The 22,551-nt window shown below is 41.8% G+C and overlaps 1 protein-coding gene across 1 annotated transcript in view; it reads left to right on the forward strand.

Annotated features, from left to right (window-relative positions):
- Positions 1 to 22,551, forward strand: part of smc5 (structural maintenance of chromosomes 5) — a 75,078-nt gene that overhangs the window by 35,798 nt on the left and 16,729 nt on the right. The window contains exons 10-16 of the mRNA XM_033018119.1: positions 667 to 821; positions 1,474 to 1,587; positions 5,555 to 5,649; positions 7,205 to 7,337; positions 9,667 to 9,840; positions 14,856 to 15,025; positions 22,042 to 22,165. Of these exons, the coding sequence (XP_032874010.1) occupies positions 667 to 821; positions 1,474 to 1,587; positions 5,555 to 5,649; positions 7,205 to 7,337; positions 9,667 to 9,840; positions 14,856 to 15,025; positions 22,042 to 22,165 (965 nt within the window). The remainder of the gene's footprint in view (positions 1 to 666; positions 822 to 1,473; positions 1,588 to 5,554; positions 5,650 to 7,204; positions 7,338 to 9,666; positions 9,841 to 14,855; positions 15,026 to 22,041; positions 22,166 to 22,551) is intronic.

A 22,551-nucleotide genomic window follows, 5' to 3' on the forward strand; every position in this document is an offset into this window, starting at 1 on the left:
TCCGTTGCCCACAAACTTTGATGGAACTTTGGGTGGCAATTTATCTTCAGCTTTCTTTTCGAGGATGGTGTTGGCTGAGGCATTGAGGAAAGGATCCTATACATGCCAATGCAATGTTCAAACTAGGAATGAGAATCTATGAATTTGATTTCGGTCATCCACTGAACTTCAGATAAATAATTTAGAAATTCAAATTGAGATGTGGAGAAAAAAGAGATGAAAAGATTGAACACAATTTTCTTTTGCAAGAAGTAGATCTCCACCTTTGCAAAAATAATTCTTCTGGCCAAAGAGGTTGTTTTGGAGTAAATTTTGATTGTCATACTGCTCAGTTTTTCACTCCTGAATGTGGCAGCCCTAACTTTATTGATTCTTTAGTGGGGAACTATTGGACAACTACTGAATGTTGCAGTCATTTGATTGCAAACCCCATCAGCAGTGGATTTTGTGAAATAAACTGTCAACAGTTTCTGAATGTCAATGTTTACTTGTGAATAATTAAACCCAGGCATTACTATCTAATTTACCCATGTTAACATTAAATATTGATGGATTTTTTTATTGCTGCTGAATCTGAGATAAATGGTTGAATATTGTTACCAATCACTGTCATTAGATATGTAGCAAAGCACTCTGCTTATGTCACATGTGCAACTATTTAAACAGAGGTTATGGCTAATATCAAAAGGCTTGAAGACATGATGAACTTTAAAGAAGCAAAACTTCGAGATCGGTTTAAGGATACATACAATGCTGTCCTATGGTTAAGAGAGAACAGGGATAAATTCCGTGGACACATCTATGAGCCAATTATGCTCGAGGTAAGGTTCCTTTTGTTAATATACTAAAATGTTTCTGCCATTATATACGGTTAAGGAAACATCCAATCATTAACACCAATGACAAGGCATTAAATTACATTAAGGAATACTAAGTATACTATGAACTTGCAACAGTCTATTTATTCTGCAGTCTGTTTAAATACTGCATTGCAACAGTTCATTTTTTTGAAGAACGGTTCCTGTGAAATGCAGCATGAACTATTTGCATTGAAAGGCCAGCTTCTGTGCTGATGGTTGATGCTTACATTGTTTGATATGGACCTTATATAAACCAACTGTTCCAAAAGCTCTCTTCCTTCAATATTCTCTATAGGTTAACGCAACACATATTGCAGCCTCCTACTCTAATCGAAGATTTTTGATACTCAACCAGACTGTCTTTCTGCAATCTCTAGTCTCCTTAGCAGCTTCTCGTGATATTGTATCTTTGCAACCTTACTGATACCTTGTACTTTCATGGTCTTGATTCTGTGCCTTAATTTAATAATGTGTTGTGGGAAATTAGGGAATTCTTATCTATTACCTTCAACGCTCATGATTAGTGGGAATTTTGGTGTTCATTTTGTTAGCATAACTTTTGATAAATTGTTTGACCCTCATTCTTGTTTTCCTTCTATTATTTTCTTTGCAGCTCAATATGAAGGACTCTAGAAATGCTAAGTATGTTGAAAACCATATTTCATTGAATGACCTGAGGGCCTTTGTTTGCGTGAACATGGAAGATATGGATATATTCCTTCGCGAGGTCAGTGCATGCACATAGATTTGTAGGATTTTTAGTTTTCTTATTAGAGAGGAAGTTTCACAATATCTCAAAAGTTCGTATTTCAATTAAAGTGCGATTTGTTTGCTTCTTCCAAACCATCCCATTGGCTGTATCCATCCAGTTTCTCTTGCCTCCTTTTTTAAAATCTGTTTCATTTATCAAAAGTCCCACCTTCCGCTTTAGCAACCTTGTTAATGCTCCAACAAATCCGTGACCACTGCTCTATTGATTTCCTACCTTAAGTGTACAGAAATCAAACATCAAGAGACTTATCCACCCTTTTTATTTGCTTTCCCACAAGGGCAACATTTCCAAATGGGTGGACAATGTGCACTGCCATCCAAACCAAAATTAGCACTGTCACTTCCTTTAATTTATTCCCATTTTAATGCTGTTCAACTGATTTGTGTTATGTTGTAGTGGAGAAGCAGAAAATTAAAGAGCAGATTGCCCGAGTGAAAGCCTGCTGAAAAGGGGCATAAATGAACGTGTCTAATTTAGTTTTATCATCAAGAATATAAATGACAGTGTTGTAAAATATTATTTTCCTAGTCATTGCACCGGACCTTTAAATCAAATGGCTGAAATGGGAAAGAAATGAGAAGAACGCTTAACAAGAATTAGATCCTGAAAATATGTGACTGCAAGGTTAACTTGAACTTAATCTTACAATTATATTTGAGACAGGAAATTAGGTGACTGCAAGATACTAATCTTACAATTTTATTTGAAACTGGAAATTAGAAATGACAGGAGACATAATTCATGTCCAATTTCAGCAGGCTATCACGGAGGCAATCTGTGCATTAATCTTCTGCACATTTGTACTATTGCAGTAGAACACAGATCAGTTGAACAGTATTATAATGGGAGCAGCACCTTAAATAAAATAAGTGGCAGTGCTAATTCCAGTTTGAATGACAGACAATGCATGTTTGATCTTCCTATTTACACTTGCATTTGGGCAGGGAAGCACCTTCATTATATTTTAATGGGTAACGTACATGTAAAGTAATATTTGTGTTTTTTTACAATTATTGCACCAGTCATTTTTGTTAACCATTGTAATAATGATATATAATAATATCCATCACTGATCTCCGATGAGAGGGTGGGTAGTCATAATCAGCATCTAAATTTGGAAACAAATAAGAGAAGTGGACCCGGTTGCTGTCCAGTGACCTATATTTGAAAGTAGTTGTGTTCTTGCTTTGGTTGACATGGGGATTTTCCTTGCTCGGGCGGTGGAATATGCTTCTATACTAACCAGGGCTGGTACAGTGACATCACGGTACTGTCTAATTTCTGTTCTCCTAATCAGGAATATGTTTTTATAAATTGCATACCCTTTTTTTACAACCCCCCCAAGCCTGCGTACATGAGACGCAAACGCAACTCGCTGACAAGGTAATGAAGGTAGAGAGTGACTTCCCGGACTTCATGGTCATTGTATTGGGGGATTTTATTGTATGGAACAAGGCTAACCTCAACCGAGAGCTTCCAAAATACAGACATCATGTTACCTGCCCCACCAGAGAGGAGAGAACACTCGATCATTGTTATACTACAATTAAGAATGCATATCGCTCTGTTTCCCGTGCGGCTCTGGGACACACTGATCATTGTTTAGTTCACCTTATTCCGACCTACAGGCAGAAACTAAAATCTGCTAAGCCTGTGGTCAGAACAATGAAAAAGTGGACAAGCGAGGGCATCGAAAATCTACAGTCCTGCTTTGACTGCACTGATTGGAATGTGTTCAGGAAAGCAACCACAAGCCTCGATGAATATACAGACACCGCGACATCATATATCAGCTTTTGTGAGGACAGTTGCATTTCCACTAGGACCCGGATCAAGTTCAACAACGACAAGCCCTGGATTACAGCAGAACTCAGACTGCTCCGCCAGTCTAAAGATGAGGTCTCCAGGAGCGGGGATGCAGACCTCTGCAAACAGGCCAAGTACAAGCTGAGAAGAGGAATCAGAGCTGCCAAGGAAAGGTACTCTGAGAAGTAGAGGAGCAAGTTCTCAGCTAATGGCTGCTCTTCAGTGTGGAAGGGCTTGCAAGAAATCACCAGCTACAAGAGGAAAGCCCCCCGCTCCTTGGACAATCGTCAACTGACCAACGACCTGAATGAGTTCTACTGCAGGTTCGATAGACAGAAACATAACCCTGGTACCCCCTCCCCCTCTCCCACTCCTCCCCAATCACCACTTAACACTCACAGCCTGACTCCAGTCTCCAAAGACAGGACCCTCCTCCACTACCCATCCCCTCCTTGCTCCCCAACATCAGTCAGGCCACTTCTCCATCACTAACAATAGAAATTGAGGATGTGGAAAAGCCATTCAAGAGACAGAAAAGCCAGAAATGTGCAGGACTCGACAATGTTTCCCCCTCTACCTTCAAGCTCTGTGCCAAACAACTGGCACCAGTCTCCACAGACATTTTCAATCAGTTCCTGCAAACCTCCACTGCCCCTGCTTGCTTCAAAGTCTCCACTATTGTTCCTGTACCCAAATTGCCAAGTATTATTGGTCTTAATGACTACAGGCCTGTCGCACTGACCTCTGTAATCATTAAAATCCTTGAAAGACGTGCTGGCCCACCTGAAAAATATCACAAACCCCCTGCTGGACCCCCTGCAGTTTGCACTCCGGGCCAATAGATTAGTGGATGACGCAGTCAACCTAGGCCTGCACTTCATCCTCCAGCACCTAGACCGTCAGGGGACCTATGCAAAGATTTTGTTTGTGGATTATAGCTCTGCATTCAACACCATTGTGCCAGAGCTACGACACTCCAAACTCTCCCAGTTGACTGTGCCTGAACCCCTCTGTCAGTGGATCACCAACTTCCTGACAGACAGGAAGCAGCATGTGAGGCTGGGAAAGTACATCTCGGACCCGCTGACCCTCAGCATAGGAGCACCGCAAGGCTACGTGCTCTCCTCTCTCCTTTACTGTACACAAAGGACAGCACCTCCACAGACACCTCTGTCAAGCTTCTCAAGTTTGCGGACGACACAACTCTGACTAGACTGATCCAGAATGGGGAGGAATCTGCCTACAGACAGGAAGTGTCACAGCTGGCGTCCTGGTGCCATCGCAACAACCTGGAGCTCAATGCTCTTAAGACAGTGGAATTGATTGTAGACTTTAGGAGAGCTTCAGCTCCCCTCCCCCCCCTCACCATCAACAACACCACAGTCACATCTGTGGAGTCATTTTAGTTCCTTGGAACCATAATCTCCAGATGCCTAAAATGGGAGGCCACCATCGACTCCACAGTCAAAAAGGCCAACAGAGGATGTACTTCCTGCGGCAGCTGAGAAAACAATCTACCACAGGCAATGATGCCGAGAAGGTTGTTGGCTGCAACCTTCCCTCCCCCCCATTGACGAACTGTACATTGCAAGGGCCAGGAAGCGAGTGGGTAAGATCATCTCTGACCCCCACTCACCCTGGCCACAAACTCTTTGAAGTACTTCCCTCTGGGAGGCGACTCTGGACTGTCAAAGCCGCCACAGCCAGACATATAAACAACTTTTTTCCACGAGCAATAGCTCTGCGTAACAGCCAAAAGTCTGTAGCCCCCTTTTTGCTCCGGAATTTTATTTTATTCCTCACATGTTTAGATTATAATGTTTTACTTTTAATTGTCTACTGTATATCGTGTTGTTATCCTTGCGAGCAAAGCACCAAGGCAAATTCCTTGTATGTATACATACTTTGCTAATAAAATGTATTCAATTCAATTCATTAAGCTGCTAAATGACCAAAAGAAAGTATATGTGAAGAATTGCTATACATCTGACTACTGTTCATGTCAATAGCTTGCACATGCGGCAAACTTTGGAAAGATTGCGTGGGAGAAAGTAGAGAGAGCTATGTAAACCGGAACATTGAACTAAATTGACTAACACCCGTATTACAAAATCAGGTCCGTGATACACAGAGGCTAAAAGTGAATGCGGTGTGTGCGCCTTCCATTTCAGCGGCAGGGAAGCGGCCTACTAGACCCATTCAGGAACTTCAGTAAGTAGTTTACATTTTGAATACTCCTTAAAATATATATTTTTAATTCGTAAAAACTGAATAACTGAAACATTTCGAGAACAGTTAGCAGTTTTTCCTCATCCTTTTGCTGTGCATCCTCAATAATTAAATTCTTATTTGAAAATATATCTAGTTTTGTTTGTTTTATTTTTGCTGTTCTGTTTAGTAATGCTGTTTGTAATGTAAATTTCTTGCACAGGTAATCAAAAATACAAAATAGATGTTTATAACCCTATGCCCCATGTAAAATTTGAATGTTCCTAATTTTAATGTTTCTAATTTGATTTTAGTTTTCATGCAAGATAGACTTGTATTTGCACAATGACTTTCATGACCTTGGAACATTACAATGCTTTACAAGCAATGTATTAGTAATTGTACACACCGTTGCAATTAAGGGAATTTAGCCGTTGATTGATTGGTGTACATATTACTGGAAGCATCAATATGATCATAAGTAAAGTTTAGTTTTCTAGTTCAAAGGATTAACTTTTTTTTTAAAGACAGTGAGGTTAATTTCTATATGGTGAAACCAAACTGTATAAAAATGACATTCATTAAAATCTGACAATGTGCACTTTAACCACATGTGATTTTTTTTCTATTACAAATCTGAAATTGTGGAGTACAGAGGCAAATAAATAAATGATGGGTCTTTGTCCCAAACATTATGGAGGCCACTGTAAAGACAGAACTGGGCAGATCAATGTACTGTGTAATCCATTAAGTACCGTGTCACCAGTAGAGTGTATTTAAATTCTCCCGGCACAATATAATCAGGGCCAGGGCATGATCCTGGGTCACAATTGTGATTATTCATTAGTTGACAAAGACACAAGGGATAAATTTCTTGCACTTTTCAGAAATGCCATGGATCTTTAATTACACTTCAGGGGGCCTTATTTTAACATAACGTACTGCATGTCTTCATTACTTCATTGGAATTTGAGGCTACATTTTTTGTGCTTGGGATTATGGAGTGAGACTTGATGGGAAAGAGAGCGCTACCCTCTGACTCGGAGATAAGACACAGAAAGAAATTGTTTGAATTAATTTCTCTGTCACATTTACATAGATTGTTCAGCTTTCGGACAGCATTTTGCAGATATTGCTTGTTGAGAGAATTTTGAACAAAATACTTTACTCCTGCTCTACTGCTCTGCTTTATAACATTTGATTCTGAATTCTACCACATTGCAATGCATGTCAAGAGTGTTTAATTGTCATACGCACTGGGATATTTTTAGATATTTAACTGGTTATGATTTGTGTGTTTTGCTTTCCGTTCCAGTTTCATTCAAGTCTTGGTTAATATCAAAAGTAACTGGAGAATCTGAAATTTGCTTAATTATCGTTTTCTTAATCTTTACAAATCGGTATCAATGGGCAATTCACTTTTGTCTTGAAAAATAAAAGCCTTTTGTATAATTTACATATTGATTTTCAGCCATTTCACTTACTTTTTGAAAACCTGTCTTACAGCAGTTTGCTTTATCATTTCCTGTTAACATTGGGAACTTTTGTCTTTTGCTAGAATTTATGGTTTTGTATCTTATTTGCGAGAGCTGATCGATGCACCAGAACCTGTAATGAGCTTTCTTTGTGAGCAGTACAGAGTTTATGATGTTCCTATAGGAACTGCAAAGACTAAATCGATGATTGAAAAGGTAGGTATTGTTAATTGTCCTTTATATTTTATGGACATTAAAAGCGCAGCTCGTCTTAGCAATGGGGCCCCGCAACAATCCCACCCAAACCCCCAATATTCCACGCCCCATGAATGCAGCATGTCCCTTGCACACGACAAATTTCAATTTACTTCCCAACATGGTATGTTTACGTTACCCTTATTGCATCATATCTATATCAAATACCATTTTTCAGATGTGGATCCATTTTCCCTATAACATCAAGATAAGATTCTGATTTATTTAACTACCGGGGGTTTTGGCAACTGTACAGATCTTTATGTCATCTGCTGACTTCCCTTGTCTCTACCCATTATCATAAAAATGTGGTCTTAATATAAATCATATGAAGACAGCCCTGAGTACAGCCAATTCCCGATCTAATCCAATCCCTTGGGATTCTCTTTCTCTATGCTACTTTGTCAAAAGCTTTTTGAAATTAAGTAATGCTCATTCATTAGCCTGGGTTCATTTTCCCAAAGTTCATTCTGGGCTTTTGTACCAGTAGGTATGTTGCATCTCCCCAAAGGCCTCTTTTCAGAAAAGGCTACAAAATGTATGATGTTTATCATGAATAACTTTTCTATATAACAGAACCTACTTTCCTATGATTAATGTCAAATGAATCTTAGGAAAGTAGTTTCTGTTATATTAATTTGACCTCCTGCACGTTTGAAATAATCAGTGGCACACTGACCAGCCCAGACATCGTCTGGATAGATTCCATACTCTAAATGAGCCGTGGAACAAAGTAATCAAGGGGTGAATTTTCAGTTTCTATTTCAGTGAATATATATTGTTTGTGGCTCAATCAGATTCAGTAGTTAAGACTATTTTACTTGCTTTTCATCCCTGCAAAAATGTTTTTTTCCCTTTGTTTGTTAAGAAACAGACAAATAATCCACGTATTTATAGAAATCGTAACAAAATAAGGATATATGTCAATTGCAATAACAATTTGGTCATTAGTACTACTCATTGATGGTGATTTAGAATGCAGTGGTTAATTTGATTTTGATTATTAACTGAAAATGTTACACCATACAATTTATAGCACAGAACACAATCATTTGACACAACTGATTGATACTGGTTTATGATTCACACAAGCTTTCCCCCATCCAATTTCTTCCAACCTTTAGTGTGTTATTCTATTGCCTTTTGTCAGATGCATTTACAATAGACAGTAGGTGCAGGAGTAGGCCATTCGGCCGTTCAATGTGATCATGGTTGATCATCTTGATAACCTTGCATCCCTTAGCAAAAACAATTTCTCCTTAATTCTTTACTGACAGAAATTGTACAAACAACCCCCTGGTTTTTAGCAGGTTCACTAATAGAAATATCTTCGTATGGTGGCACAGTAGTAGAGTTGCTACCTTACAGCGCCAGAGACCCAAGTTTGATCCAGATGTTTGTACAAATTTGTATGCTCTCCCTGTGACCGGGACCTCCAACACGAGTTTTTCCCTGGGTGGTCCTGTTTCCTCCCACATTCCAAAGATGTGCAGCAGGTCGATTGGCTTCTGTAAATTGCCTCTTGTGTGTAAATTGTCCCTAGTGTATGGGTGATCATTGGCCGATGTAGACTCGGTGGGCTGACACGCCTGTTTAGAAGCTGTATCTTTAAACCAAACTAAATTAAAGTAATATATTCATACTTGGATCCTCTATGATATTGCAATGTACCAGAATATTCATAATTTACCAGCAAAACACAGTGCTGGAGGAACTCCGTGGTCAGGTCTGTGAAGGAAATGGACAGACGGTATTTTAGGTTGAGACACTTGAAGGGTCCTGACCCAAAATGTCATCTATCCATTTCCTTCATGTCATTCTACCATACTTTCCACTTAACCTGTTGTGTTCTTCCAGCACTGTGTTTGGTTCAAGATTGCAGCACTACAGTTTCTTGTGTGTCTAGGTTAACAGCAATCAAATTAAGTAAATCTATGATCAGAGGACCGGCCAATAGATGATGGTTTTCACGTCAGTATAGGAAAAGTTTTCAACAACTAAGAATTTATTTTGCACCCAATTCTTTACAGCTGTCAGGCTAGATATTATTGTTCAAATGTAAGTTTGGGTTGGTTGAATTCTCTTAATCTACAGAAATTCTGCTTATGTTTTTTTTTGTTTAAATGTTGAGCTTGTGGGTCAAGAGACATGATTTTACTTTTGAGAATTTACCTTTTGTATTGCTGAATTAATAAAAATATATAGACTAGGGAGTGTTTGGATAGATTGTACTGGAGTGTAAACAATATTTATTACATTATTACACTTACCAATATTGGCACTTTTACAGGTGATAAAAGAAACTCAACTGCGTCAGATCTACACAGGAGATGAGCGATACAGTGTTAAAAAATCTGCATATTCCAATAAGACCGTTTCAAGTAACACAGCATTGAGAAATGCACAATTCCTCCTCGTTCAAGTGGATGTGGAGGAAAGAAGACGATTGGATGATCAAGCAAAAGTAAGCTTTTAAACAATTACTAGACCAGGTGCGGACCCGTTGGGGCCGTCCCCCATGGCAATATTCCACCAATGACCCATAGTCCGCAACTGCACAGGCGCGGCTGAGGGGTTCCCGTTGTGACGCGAGTCACGGCAACCCTCCATCAACTATGCCTCGACATCCCTCTTCCTACCCCTATCCTCCTCCATTCCCCCTCATCCAGCACTCCCTCCCCTTCCTCTTCACGCTACCTCTTCTTTCCCCTCCCCCACTCCCTCCCTCGCATCTCCCTCCCAATCCTTTCCGCTACCTTCAGTCACTCCCTCCCTCAGTCACTCCGTCACATCAAATGAAATTCTCAATGAAAATCGCGATTTTTCTTTAAAATAACCTGGACACAATGTTTGCTGTAGATGAAAACGGAAGAATTTGATTAAAGCGGAGTTCTTTTTTTTTTTATATCACGATTTTTTAATGTAAATGAGATTCGGGATACCATTTGACGTCATTGTGACGTTGAACGGGATCCCATTGTGACGTCGAACTCGGCTGACGGGCAGGGCTTGCGGAAAAGTGGTTTGAAAAGTGATTTTTGTAAAGTTTAAAATGTCAATAACTTGGAAAATATAACATCATTCCGAATGAAACTTGTTTCATTTACATCCCAGGACAATGGTGAGTAAGGTGGGCCAAAAATTGTAGTGCTATCGTGCACCGTTTGGCGGGGTTTTGGGATATCACGCACTTGCACACACGCATATAAACAAACAAGATGAGAGTTAGTAATATAATAATAATAATAATATATAATTATGTGTGCGTGTGTATGTGTATACACACACACACACACACACACACACACACACACACACACACACACACACACACTAGACCAAGTGGGACCCGTTGAGTCCCTGTCACACGGGAGGCCTGGTCCCCCAACGCAATATTCCACCACTCATCCACAGCCCCCATCTGCATTGATGTGGCACTAACTTGTAAAAATATAAGATCAATGTGAATGCAGCTCACTCTGCCTCTCCAGTCCCCTATTCACCTCCACCATTATCCTCCCTCTCCCCAACCTCCACCAACCCTCCTCTGCTTCCTCGCCTCACGACCTCCCTCCCCTCCTCTCCTCCCCCTCTCCTCCTCCATTACCTCATCATTCCTCTTCCTACCCCTATCCTCCTCCATTCTCCCTCACCCCCAGCACTCCCTCTGCGCCCTCCCTCTTCTTTCTCCTCAGAGGTTGGTGGTCAGTTTCAATCGTGACCGTGTGTCCAAAGATAAAGTCGTTAAATTTCTTGCAGGCGAAAACAACCGTCAACAGCTCTTTCTCAATTTGGGCATACTGTTGTTTTGAGTCAGTCATAGTGCGCGAGGCATAGGCAACAGGCTTATTGCCGTTGCCATCATTTTGAGGACATGCTGCGCCTAGTCCGTGTTGTGAAGCGTCACAAGTCAGTGTGACCGGTCGTTTAGGATCAAAGTAAGCGAGAGTAGGAGCACAAGACATCTGCTGCTTAAGAATGTCGAACGCCCTCTGCTGTTGCTCGTGCCAGGTCCAAGCAGTGTCTTTGTGTGTAAGCTGGCGCAATGGGGCTGATATTTCATTAAAACCCGGATTTAATTTACTCAAGTAATTATCCATGCCAAGGAATCTCCGCAAACTTAGAACGTCTGTGGGCGCTGGGAGCTCGTTGATAGCACTGATTTTCGTCGGATCAGTTTTTAGGCCGTCTTTAGTAAACACATGGCCTAGGTATTTCACCTTATTTACCCTGAATTTGCATTATTGGGGGTTGAGCTTGAGGTTGATGGCCGTGGCACGATCCAGGACCTTTGTCAGATTAGAATCGTGTTCTTCGACAGTTCGTCCCGTTACGAGGATGTCATCCACTACGATGGAGCATGGGTAGCCTGCAAACAACTGCTCCATAGCTTGTTGAAATAGTTCGCTAGCAGAGCTTATTCCAAAAGGCATGCGAAGAAATCTGTAACGTCCGAACGGAGTGCTGAAAGTGGTTAACTTGGAGGAGTTGTGTTCCAGCGAAATCTGCCAGAATGAATTCTTGGCATCTAGCACTGTGAATAAATTGCCTCAGCCATCTGCGCTGTGATCTCGTCCACAGTGCACATGGGATAGCAAGGTCGTTTGATTGCTGTGTTTAAGTCCTTGGGGTTGATGCAAATTCGTATCTTGTCTTTACTCTTCTTCGTAGCCATGACCATGGTGGAGACCCAATCCGAGGGGTCAGCGACGGGAGCATTTACACCTAGAGACACCATTCTGTTAAGTTCACTTTGAACGTGGTCCCACATAGCATGGGGAATCTTATGAGCTGGAAAAATAACTGGAATTGCCTCTGGGTCAATGGTGATCGTGTATCTGACAGGCAACCTGCCCAGCTTATCGTCAAATAAAATCTTGTATTGTGTCCGGCTTTGATGTCTAAAGTCACAGTCTGTAGTCAGATGACAAACAGATGGGACGAAAGAGATAAGACACATGTCTTGACATGCGTTGACACCCAGTAGAGACGGCACATTTTCACGAACCACATAGAAACTCAGGTTGTAGACATGCGAGTTAAGACAGCAGCGTAACTCAACTTGACCGATAGGGTGCACTGGTCCTCCTGCAAATGGACAAGGGAGACAGCCGTTGGAATAACAGACTCTGTTTTTTGTAACTTTTTAAACACAGCTAGGCACATGACATTGCACCTGGCCCCGGAATCAACTTTCAGATAGAAATTCTTGCCATTAAGGAGCAAAGCGACCTGGGGGTCCAGTTGTTTATGCATTAAATCAGACAAGGAATGTACATCGACGTCAAAACTTTCGCCAGCAGCCTGCAAATCCGTGGGAGCTGGTTGAGAGTATTCTGAGAGCAAGTTCTCACAGCCAAGCGATTTAACAGATTGTCTTGTTTTGAACTCTGTTGCTACGTGAACGACAGCATTTAAAGAAAAGATTTATTTTGTCGCAAAATCGACATAATATTCCATATGCAGGTCAACGGTCACGAACAGCAGCATGTGAACCGCCACAGTTAAAGCAATTTTCAATTAGTCTCAACTTGATAGAGGTATCAGGCACTTGAGGAAAACTGGGAGAGATTTGATGACATACCGGTAACATTAATCTCATGATCAGCAATGTCCCAAGACTTTTGTGTGAGCGTCAGCCATTTCAGCAATACGACAGCGGTTTTCAACAGTCTAGAGTCAGCATCCCGCAATAACCTGTCACGTAATTTATCATTGCGGATTCCGTGACCGACGGTCACGGACAAGGCTATCACATATATCCCTGAAATCGCATCTATTGGCAATGTGCTTCAATGCACTGACATACATCTCCACATGTTCTCCCTGTCTCTGGCTTCGGGAAAAGAACAAATGCTGCTCCATGACTAAGTTTGTTCATGACTCACATAAACTGTCGGAATTTGCGCAGTAAGCAGTCAGGCTTTCTGATAGATTCAGCAGGAGCAATCTGGACACCAGCCGGGTCAAATCTAGCCGGTTCATAGTGAAATCTTCTGGCAGGGCAAGGAGCTTCTGTGCCTGCCAGATTAAGCAGAATTGACGCCCGGAACACTGGGAGCAGCATTTAGGGTGAGTTGCTTCAATGTAAATTGAGAAATTCTCTTCAAATACTCGCCACTGTTCTGCAAGATCCTCATCAAATACCAGGGTCTCCGGTTTTCTGAGAGCAGAAGCCATTGCAATATCACTGAAGAAAACAACAAACTGAAATAAAAGCAATATAATTAAGCAAGGAATGAGTCCGTACACTCTGATACCATGTTGTGATTCTGCTGTTGGAATAACCAAAGTCTCACACCGTGTTTAAGGTCCAAAGACTTTATTAACATTACAGCATAGGTGAAGTCACCTCTCTCTCTCTGCCCCTCTCTCTGTCTCTCTGCCCCCCTCTCTATCTCTCTGCCCGTCTCTCTGCCCCTGTGAGTTGGGGGCTGTGCATGAGTGGATAGGGCGTGGATGGGGTAAAAGGAGCTAATTAATAATATTAATATAGTATCAAGGGGGGTGGTTAGTTTGTGTGTGAGGGGTGGTTAGTATGTGTGTGACGCCGCATGCCGCCCCCCCTCCCACAACCGCTCGTTGAGGGGACGAGACCCCACTTGGTCTAATGGTAAAAAATTTACATATTCATGTAGAGATTTATCCCGTTAAGTCAAAAATCGCTTATCTGAAAAAATAATGCATTATTTCTCCAGTTATTAATCAAAATGTTAAAATATTTCAAATAACTTAGACATTCGGCTGGTTTTGGCTGATGACGTAATGACGTCACAATGGCTGCACGTTGTGTTCAGGCGCTGCGAGTGACGTCGCCCGCTCGCTTTTCGCAGTCCGCTCGCTTTTCGCAGTCCATTCGCTTTTCGCAGCCCGCTCGCTCGCCCCGCTCCCCTCCTCCTCCCCCCCCCCCCTCCTCTCCCCCCTCCTCCTCTCCCCCCTCCTCCTCTCCCTCCCTCCTCCTCTCCCTCCCTCCTCCTCTCCCCCCTCCTCCTCCTCTCCCCCCTCCTCCTCCTCTCCCCCCTCCTCCTCTTCTCCCCCCCTCCTCCCTTTTCGTTTGAATGTTGAAGGCATAAAATAATTAAAATATTTTCCAGGATGTGTTATTTTTGAGGATCACAGATATCTATCATTCCAGTTGTCTAGCTTTGGAGTGTTAGTAAATGCTATGCCATTACAATGTTCTGGAATGCTGTTTTCCCCTAAACGTGCAATTGGATTTTGCCTATCTTGTCTAAACTGCGTTTTTTTGTTTGTAATATTTTTCTTCTGGAAAATGTAGCATGGTTTTCTTCCGAGTGGTTAAGCCCTAGAACCCGTTGGGAACTATAAGGAGCTGGCCTGTAATCATGTGGCATTACTTTTTCTTACAATGTTGTTAGTTACCTTTTCATTTCAATGTAAAAGCAAACTGCAGTAAGAAAACAGACAGAGCAAAAGATAGTTGCATAATGTCATGCCATTTGCATGCTTTGTTTGCAGGGGATAACTGCAAAGCTAAATGCAGTGGAATCACGCATTGCTGAAATTTCTGAGACGTACAGGCATCTGGAGCGGAAAGATAATGAACTAAGGACAAAGAAAAAAGAACTTTTGGAGATGAAGAGCAAAAGAAGGCAATTAGAACAAAAAATCAGCACAAAGAACGACAGGTACTTCCCCCTTACTGTGCTACTCAGCTTGTTTTCCGTACTTTCTTTACCACCTTTACAATGGAAATCCTCAAAGTGTTTGTTATATAGAAGACAACCTGTAAAGCACTGCTCTTTAACAAATTCACTGTCCAACAAAATGTTGGTTTTAGCGGGGTTTTTGAATGGTTATTTAAGAACAAATTATTTATGGAATGATGATTAATGATTAGTCAGGGTGTCAAAGTTTACGGGGAGAAGGCAGGAGAATGGGATTGAGAGGGAAAGATAGATCAGCCACGATTGAGGGGCTGAGTATACTCGATGGGCCGAATAGCCTAATTCTGCTCCTATGACATGAATATATGATTTATCAAGGGAATATAACACATTGCGAGTGTATATTTTCAGTGCATAATATCACATTTTACTTTTGAAGTGGCCTCTGCGATTCCAGTTTTGCACTTTTATCATTCTGGTATGGAAGGGTTATTTGTGGACCTTGAAGTATGCAACAATTATACAAAACCTGAATTAATGCAAGATATTGATAGAATCTGCATTGTCTTTAATTATGCAAAACAAGCAGCAGAACTTTGAGCACTTACTAGATTTTGTATTATACAGTGCCCTCCATAATGTTTGGAACAAAGACCCATCATTTATTTATTTGCCTCTACTCCACAATTTGAGATTTGTAATAGAAAAAAAATCACATGTGGTTAAAGTGCACATTGTCAGATTTTAGTAAAGGGTATTTTTATACATTTTGGTTTCACCATGTAGAAATTACAGCTGTATTTATTCATAGTCCCCCCCCCCCATTTCAGGGCACCATAATGTTTCGGACACATGGCTTCACAGGCGTTTGTAATTGCTCAGGTGTGTTTAATTGTCTTCTTAATGCAGGTATAAGAGAGCTCTCAGCACCTAGTCTTTCCTACATTCTTTCCATCACCTTTGGAAACTTTTATTGCTGTTTATCAATATGAGGACCAAAGTTGTTCCAATGAAAGTCAAAGAAGCCATTATGAGCCTGAGAAACAAGAATCAAAAAGGGCTGTTGAGCCAAAACCAAATAGGCCAACGTCAGGCAACGCCATTGTAGTGGGAGACTCCATTGTGAGAGGTACGGACAGGGGTTTCTGCGGCAACAGACGGGATTCGAGGATGGTGTGCTGCCTTCCTGGTGCCAGGATCTAGGATGTCACGGACAGAGTGCAGAAAATCCTCAAGGGCGAAGGTGAACAGCTGGAAGTGGTAGTGCTTTAGAGAGCTCAGAAAAATGCTGAAAAGGAGGAACTCCAGGGTTGTTATCTCCGGTTTGTTTCCAGTTCCTCGTGCTGGCGAGAGCAGGAACAGGGAGATACGGGACCTGAATGTGTGGCTGAGGAACTGGTGATTTAGATCAGGGATTTAGATTCTTAGATCACTGGGATCTGTTTTGGAGTAAGGGGGAGCTGTACAAAAGTGACGGATTGCATCTTAACAGGTGGGGGACCAGCATTCTGGCAGGCAGGTTTGCCACTGCTACACGGGTGGTTTTAAACTGAATAAGGGGGGTGGGGTGTCAAATGGGATAGTCGAGGATGGAGTAAAAGGGAAAGGGTTTCTTAAATGTGTGAGCGGTGAGACAGAGGGGTGTAAAATGAGAGTAGAAGCAGCAAGGTGAAAAGTAAAAGTGGCAGGCAGACAAATCCAGGGCAAAAATCAAAAAGGGCCACTTTTCAACATAATTGTATAAGGGGTAAGAGTGTTGTAAAAACAAGCCTGAATGCTTTGTGTCTCAATGCAAGGAGCATTCGTAATAAGGTGGATGAGTTGAATGTGCAGATAGCTATTAATGACTATGATATAGTTGGGATCACGGAGACATGGCTCCAGGGTGACCAAGGCTGGGAACTGAACATCCAGGAATATTCAATATTCAGGAGGGATAGACAGAAAGGAAAAGGAGGTGGGGTAGCGTTGCTGGTTAGAGAAGAGATTAACGCAATAGAAAGGAAGGACATTAGCTTGGAGGACGTGGAATCGATATGGGTGGAGCTGCGAAACACTAAGGGGCAGAAAACGCTAGTGGGTGTTGTGTACAGGCCACCTAACAGTAGTAGTGGAGTTGGGGATAACATCAAACAGGAAATTAGAAATGCGTGCAACAAAGATAAAACAATTATAATGGGTGACTTCAATCAACATATAGATTGGGTGAATCAAATTGGCAGGGTGCTGAGGAAGAGCATTTCTTGGAATGTATGCGGGATAGTTTTCTAAACCAACATGTAGAGGAACCAACGAGAGAGCAGGCTATTCTAGACTGGGTATTGAGTAATGAGGAAGGGTTAGTTAACAGTCTTGTTGTGCGTGGCCCCTTGGGCAAGAGTGACCATAATATGGTAGAGTTCTTCATTAGGATGGAGAGTGACATTATTAATTCAGAAACAAGGGTCCTGAACTTAAAGAAAGGTAACTTTGAGGGTATGAGACGTGAATTGGCCAAGATAGACTGGCAATTGACTCTTAAAGGGTTGATGGTGGATATGCAATAATGGAAGGCATTTAAAGACTGCATGGATGAACTACAACAATTGTTCATCCCAGTTTGGCAAAAGAATAAATCAGGGAAGGTAGTGCATCCGTGGATAACAAGGGAAATCAGGGATAGTATCAAAACAAAAGATGAAGCATACAAATTAGCCAGAAAAAGCAGCCTACCAGAGGACTGGGAGAAATTCAGAGTCCAGCAGAGGAGGACAAAGGGCTTAATTAGGAAAGGGAAAATAGACTCTGAAAGAAAACTGGCAGGGAGCATAAAAACTGACTGCAAATGTTTTTATAGATATGTGAAGAGAAAAAGATTAGTTAAAACAAATGTAGGTCCCTTGCAGTCAGAAACAGGTGAATTGATCGTGGGGAACAAGGACATGGCAGATCAATTGAATAACTACTTTGGTTCTGTCTTCACTAAGGAAGACAAATAATCTGCCGGAAATAGCAGGGGACCGGGGGTCAAATGAGACGGAGGAACTGAGTGAAATCCAGGTTAGCTGGGAAGTGGTGTTAGGTAAATTGAATGGATTAAAGGCCGATAAACCCCAGGGCCAGAAAGGCTGCATCCCAGAGTACTTAAGGAAGTAGCCCCAGAAATAATGGATGCATTAGTGATAATTTTTCAAAATTCTTTAGATTCCGGAGTAGTTCCTGAGGATTGGAGGGTAGCTAATGTAACCCCACTTTTTAAAAATGGAGGGAGAGAGAAAACGGAATTACAGACCAGTTAGTCTAACATCGGTAGTGGGGAAACTGCTAGAATCAGTTATTAAAGATGGGATAGCAGCACATTTGGAAAGTGGTGAAATCATTGGACAAAGTCAGCATGGATTTATGAAAGGTAAATCATTTCTGACGAATCTTATAGAATTTTTCGAGGATGTAACTAGTAGAGTGGATAAGGGAGAACCAGTGGATGTGTTATATCTGGACTTTCAGAAGGCTTTCGACAAGGTCCCACATAAGAGATTAGTATACAAACTTAAAGCACACGGTATTGGGGGTTCAGTATTGATGTGGATAGAGAACTGGCTGGCAGACAGGAAGCAAAGAGTAGGAGTAAACGGGTCCTTTTCACAATGGCAGGCAGTGACTAGTGGGGTACCGCAAGGCTCAGTGCTGGGACCCCAGCTATTTACAATATATATTAATGATTTGGACGAGGGAATTGAATGCAACATCTCCAAGTTTGTGGATGACACGAAGCTGGGGGGCAGTGTTAGCTGTGAGGAGGATGCTAGGAGGCTGCAAGGTGACTTGGATAGGCTGGGTGAGTGGGCAAATGCATGGCAGATGCAGTATAATGTGGATAAATGTGAGGTTATCCACTTTGGTGGCAAAAACAGGAAAGTAGACTATTATCTGAATGGTGGCCGATTAGGAAAAGGGGAGATGCAACGAGACCTGGGTGTCATGGCACACCAGTCATTAAAAGTAGGCGTGACCCCACCACTCGCCACATCTTCCCATCTCCCCCCATGTCTGCCTTCCGCAAAGACCGCTCCCTCCGCAACTCCCTTGTCAATTCTTCCCTTCCCTCCCGTACCACCCCCACCCTGGGCACTTTCCGTTGCAACCGCAAGAAATGCAACACCTGTCCCTATACCTCCCTCCTCAACTCCATTCAAGGACCCAAGCAGTCGTTCCAGGTGAGACAAAGGTTCACCTGTATCTCCTCCAACCTCATCTACTGCTTCCGCTGCTCTAGATGCCAGCTGATTTACATCGGTGAGACCAAGCGGAGGTTGGGCGATCGTTTCGCCGAACACCTCCGCTCAGTTCGCAAGAACCTACCTGAACTCCCGGTGGCTCAGCACTTCAACTCTCCCTCCCATTCCCAATCCGACCTCTCTGTCCTGGGTCTCCTCCATTGCCAGAGTGAGCAACACCGGAAATTGGAGGAACAGCACCTCATATTCCGCCTGGGTAGCCTGCGGCCGGCGGGCATGGACATTGAATTCTCCCAATTTTGGTACCCCTTGCTGTCTCCTCCCCTTCCTTAACCCTCGAGCTGTCTCCTCCCATCCCCCCCCCCCCTTTTCATTCCTTCTCCCCCACCCCCCATCCCCTATCAGTCTGAAGAAGGGTTTCGGCCCGAAACGTCACCTATTTCCTTCGCTCCATAGACGCTGCTGCACCCGCTGAGTTTCTCCAGCATTTTTGTGTTCCTTCGATTTTCCAGCATCTGCAGTTCCTTCTTGAACACATTAAAAGTAGGCATGCAGCTGCAGCAGGCAGTGAAGAAAGCGAAAGGTATGTTAGCATTCATAGCAAAAGGATTTGAGTATAGGAGCAGGGAGGTTCTACTGCAGTTGTACCTGGAGTATTACGTACAGTTTTGGTCTCCTAATTTGAGGAAAGACATTCTTGCCATAGAGGGAGTACAGAGAAGGTTCACCAGACTGATTCCTGGAATGTCAGGACTTTCATATGAAGAATGACTGGATAGACTCGGCTTGTACTCGCTAGAATTTAGAAGATTGAGGGGGGATCTTATAGAAACTTACAAAATTCTTAAGGGGTTGGACAGGCTAGATGCAGGAAGATTGTTCCCTATGTTGGGGAAGTCCAAAACAAGGGGTCACAGTTTAAGGATAAAGGGGAAATCTTTTAGGACTGAGATGAGAAAATCATTTTTTACACAGAGAGTGGTGAATCTCTGGAATTCTCTGCCACAGAATGTAGTTGAGGCCAGTTCATTGGCTATATTTAAGAGGGAGTTAGATGTGGCCCTTGTAGCTAAATGGATCAGGGAGTATGGAGAGAAGGCAGGTACAGGATACTGAGTTGGATGATCAGCCATGATCATATTGAATGGCGGTGCAGACTCGAAGGGGCGAATGGCCTACCCCTGCACCTATTTTCTATGCTTCTAATAAAACTTAGAGACATCGGCCAAACGTTAGGCTTACCAAAATCAACTGTTTGGAACATCATTTGGAAGAAAGAGAGCACTGATGAGCTTACTAATCGCAAAGGAACTGGTAGGCCAAGGAAGACCTCCACAGCTGATGACAGAAGAATTCTCTCTATAATAAAGAAAAACGCCCAAACACCTGTCCGTCAGATCAGAAACACTCTTCAAGAGTCAGGTGTGGATTTATCAATGACCACTGTCTGCAGAAGACTTCATGAACAGAAATACAGAGGCCACACTGCAAGATGCAAACCACTGGTTAGCCGCAAAAATAGGATGGCTGGGTTATAGTTTGCCAAGAAGTACTTAAAAGAGCAACCACAGTTCTGGTAAAAGGTCTCGTGGACAAATGAGACGAAGATTAACTTATATCAGAGTAATGGCAATAGCAAAGTATGGAGGAGAGAAGGAACTGCCCAAGATCCAATACATACCACCTCATCTGTGAAACAAGGTGATGGGGGTGTTATGGCCTGGGCATGTACGGCTGCTGAAGGTACTGACTCACTCATCTTCATTGATGGTACAACTGCTGATGGTAGTAGCATAATGAATTGTGAAGTGTATAGACACACCCTATCTGCTCAAGTTCAAACAAATTCCTCAAAACTCATTCGTCGGCAGTTCATTCTACAGCAAGACAATGATCCTAAACATACTGCTAAAGCAACAAAGAAGTTTCAAAACTGGTCAATTCTTGAGTGGCCCAGTCAATCACCCAATCTGAACAAAATTGAACATGCCTTTTATATGCTGAAGAGAAAACTGAAGGGTACTAGTCCCCAAAATAAGCATAAGCTAAAGATGGCTGCAATACAGGCCTGGCAGACCATCACCAGAGAAGACACCCATCAACTGGTGATGTCCATGAATCGCAGACTTCAAGCAGTCATTGCATGCAAAGGATATGCAACAAAATACTAAACATGACTACTTTCATTTACATGACATTGCTGTGTCCCAAACATTATGGTGCCCTGAAATGGAGGGGCTATGTATAAACACTGCTGTAATTTCTACATTACAACTATTTTACATTACTACATTACAAACCAAAATGTTAAAAAATGGCGTCCATTAAAATCTGATAATGTGCACTATAACCACATGTGATTTTTTTCTATTACAAATCACAAATTGTGGAGTAGAGGCAAATAAATAAATGATGGGTCTTTGTCCCAAATATTATGGAGAGCACTGTATCTGTTACTTCCTTGTATTATTTTAATAATGGAATATTAATGCAAACAAAATGAAATCAGCCATTGATCTGTGAGGAAGAAGCTTCAGATAATGGATGTCACAAAAGCATTTGAAGCTTAAATGTCTTTGTGATAATTGGGTTGGACAGCCTTTTTGTCGATAACTTTATTGATTTTAGAACCAAAGGAGGTTAACCCTAGGACGTAGTGTCCCGATGTAAATCTGATCTCTGTATAGCATAAATGTACAGTAAATACAAAGTAACAGTGGCAGCAGGCTCTTACCTGAAGCGTTGACAATTTTGGCACAGTATTATTGTGTTAACAGAGAATTGCTAGTTCAACGCTCACATTTGCCAATTTATTCTCAGTCTCAAGCAGATGGAGATGGACACCATCAATCTTCAAGAGGAAGAACAAAAAGCTAATGCGAAGATGAAGGCAATTTATACCCAGAAAGCCAAACTTGTTTCGGAATTAACGCAGCTCATCAAGGTAGGACAGACACAAAGGAATTTATGGAACAATACTTGTTTGTAATAAGTTCTTTCCATTTCTCAAATCTCTGACAAAATATGCTAAAAAGTGTATGGACATATTTGTGTAATTTTTTTTGTTAAGAAATCATTAATGTGTAACCAGCAGTGACACAAATCAATGCATTTTATGAAAATAATATAATAAATTAAGATGCTAAAGAGCCACCCATACCTAGGAATATTTTATTGATTTCTTCAACAACAAAAAAGGCTATTGACTTTAATATACCTTTGGATTAAGTCTGTACGAATTCTACAATGTAGATTTAAATTATTTTATATATATTTTCAATTATATGTATATTTTATTTATAGAAAATTGATATTTTCAAGTCTTGGCCT

Source organism: Amblyraja radiata, chromosome 3 (assembly GCF_010909765.2).
Source record: "Amblyraja radiata isolate CabotCenter1 chromosome 3, sAmbRad1.1.pri, whole genome shotgun sequence".
Classification (NCBI taxonomy): Eukaryota; Metazoa; Chordata; class Chondrichthyes; order Rajiformes; family Rajidae; genus Amblyraja; species Amblyraja radiata.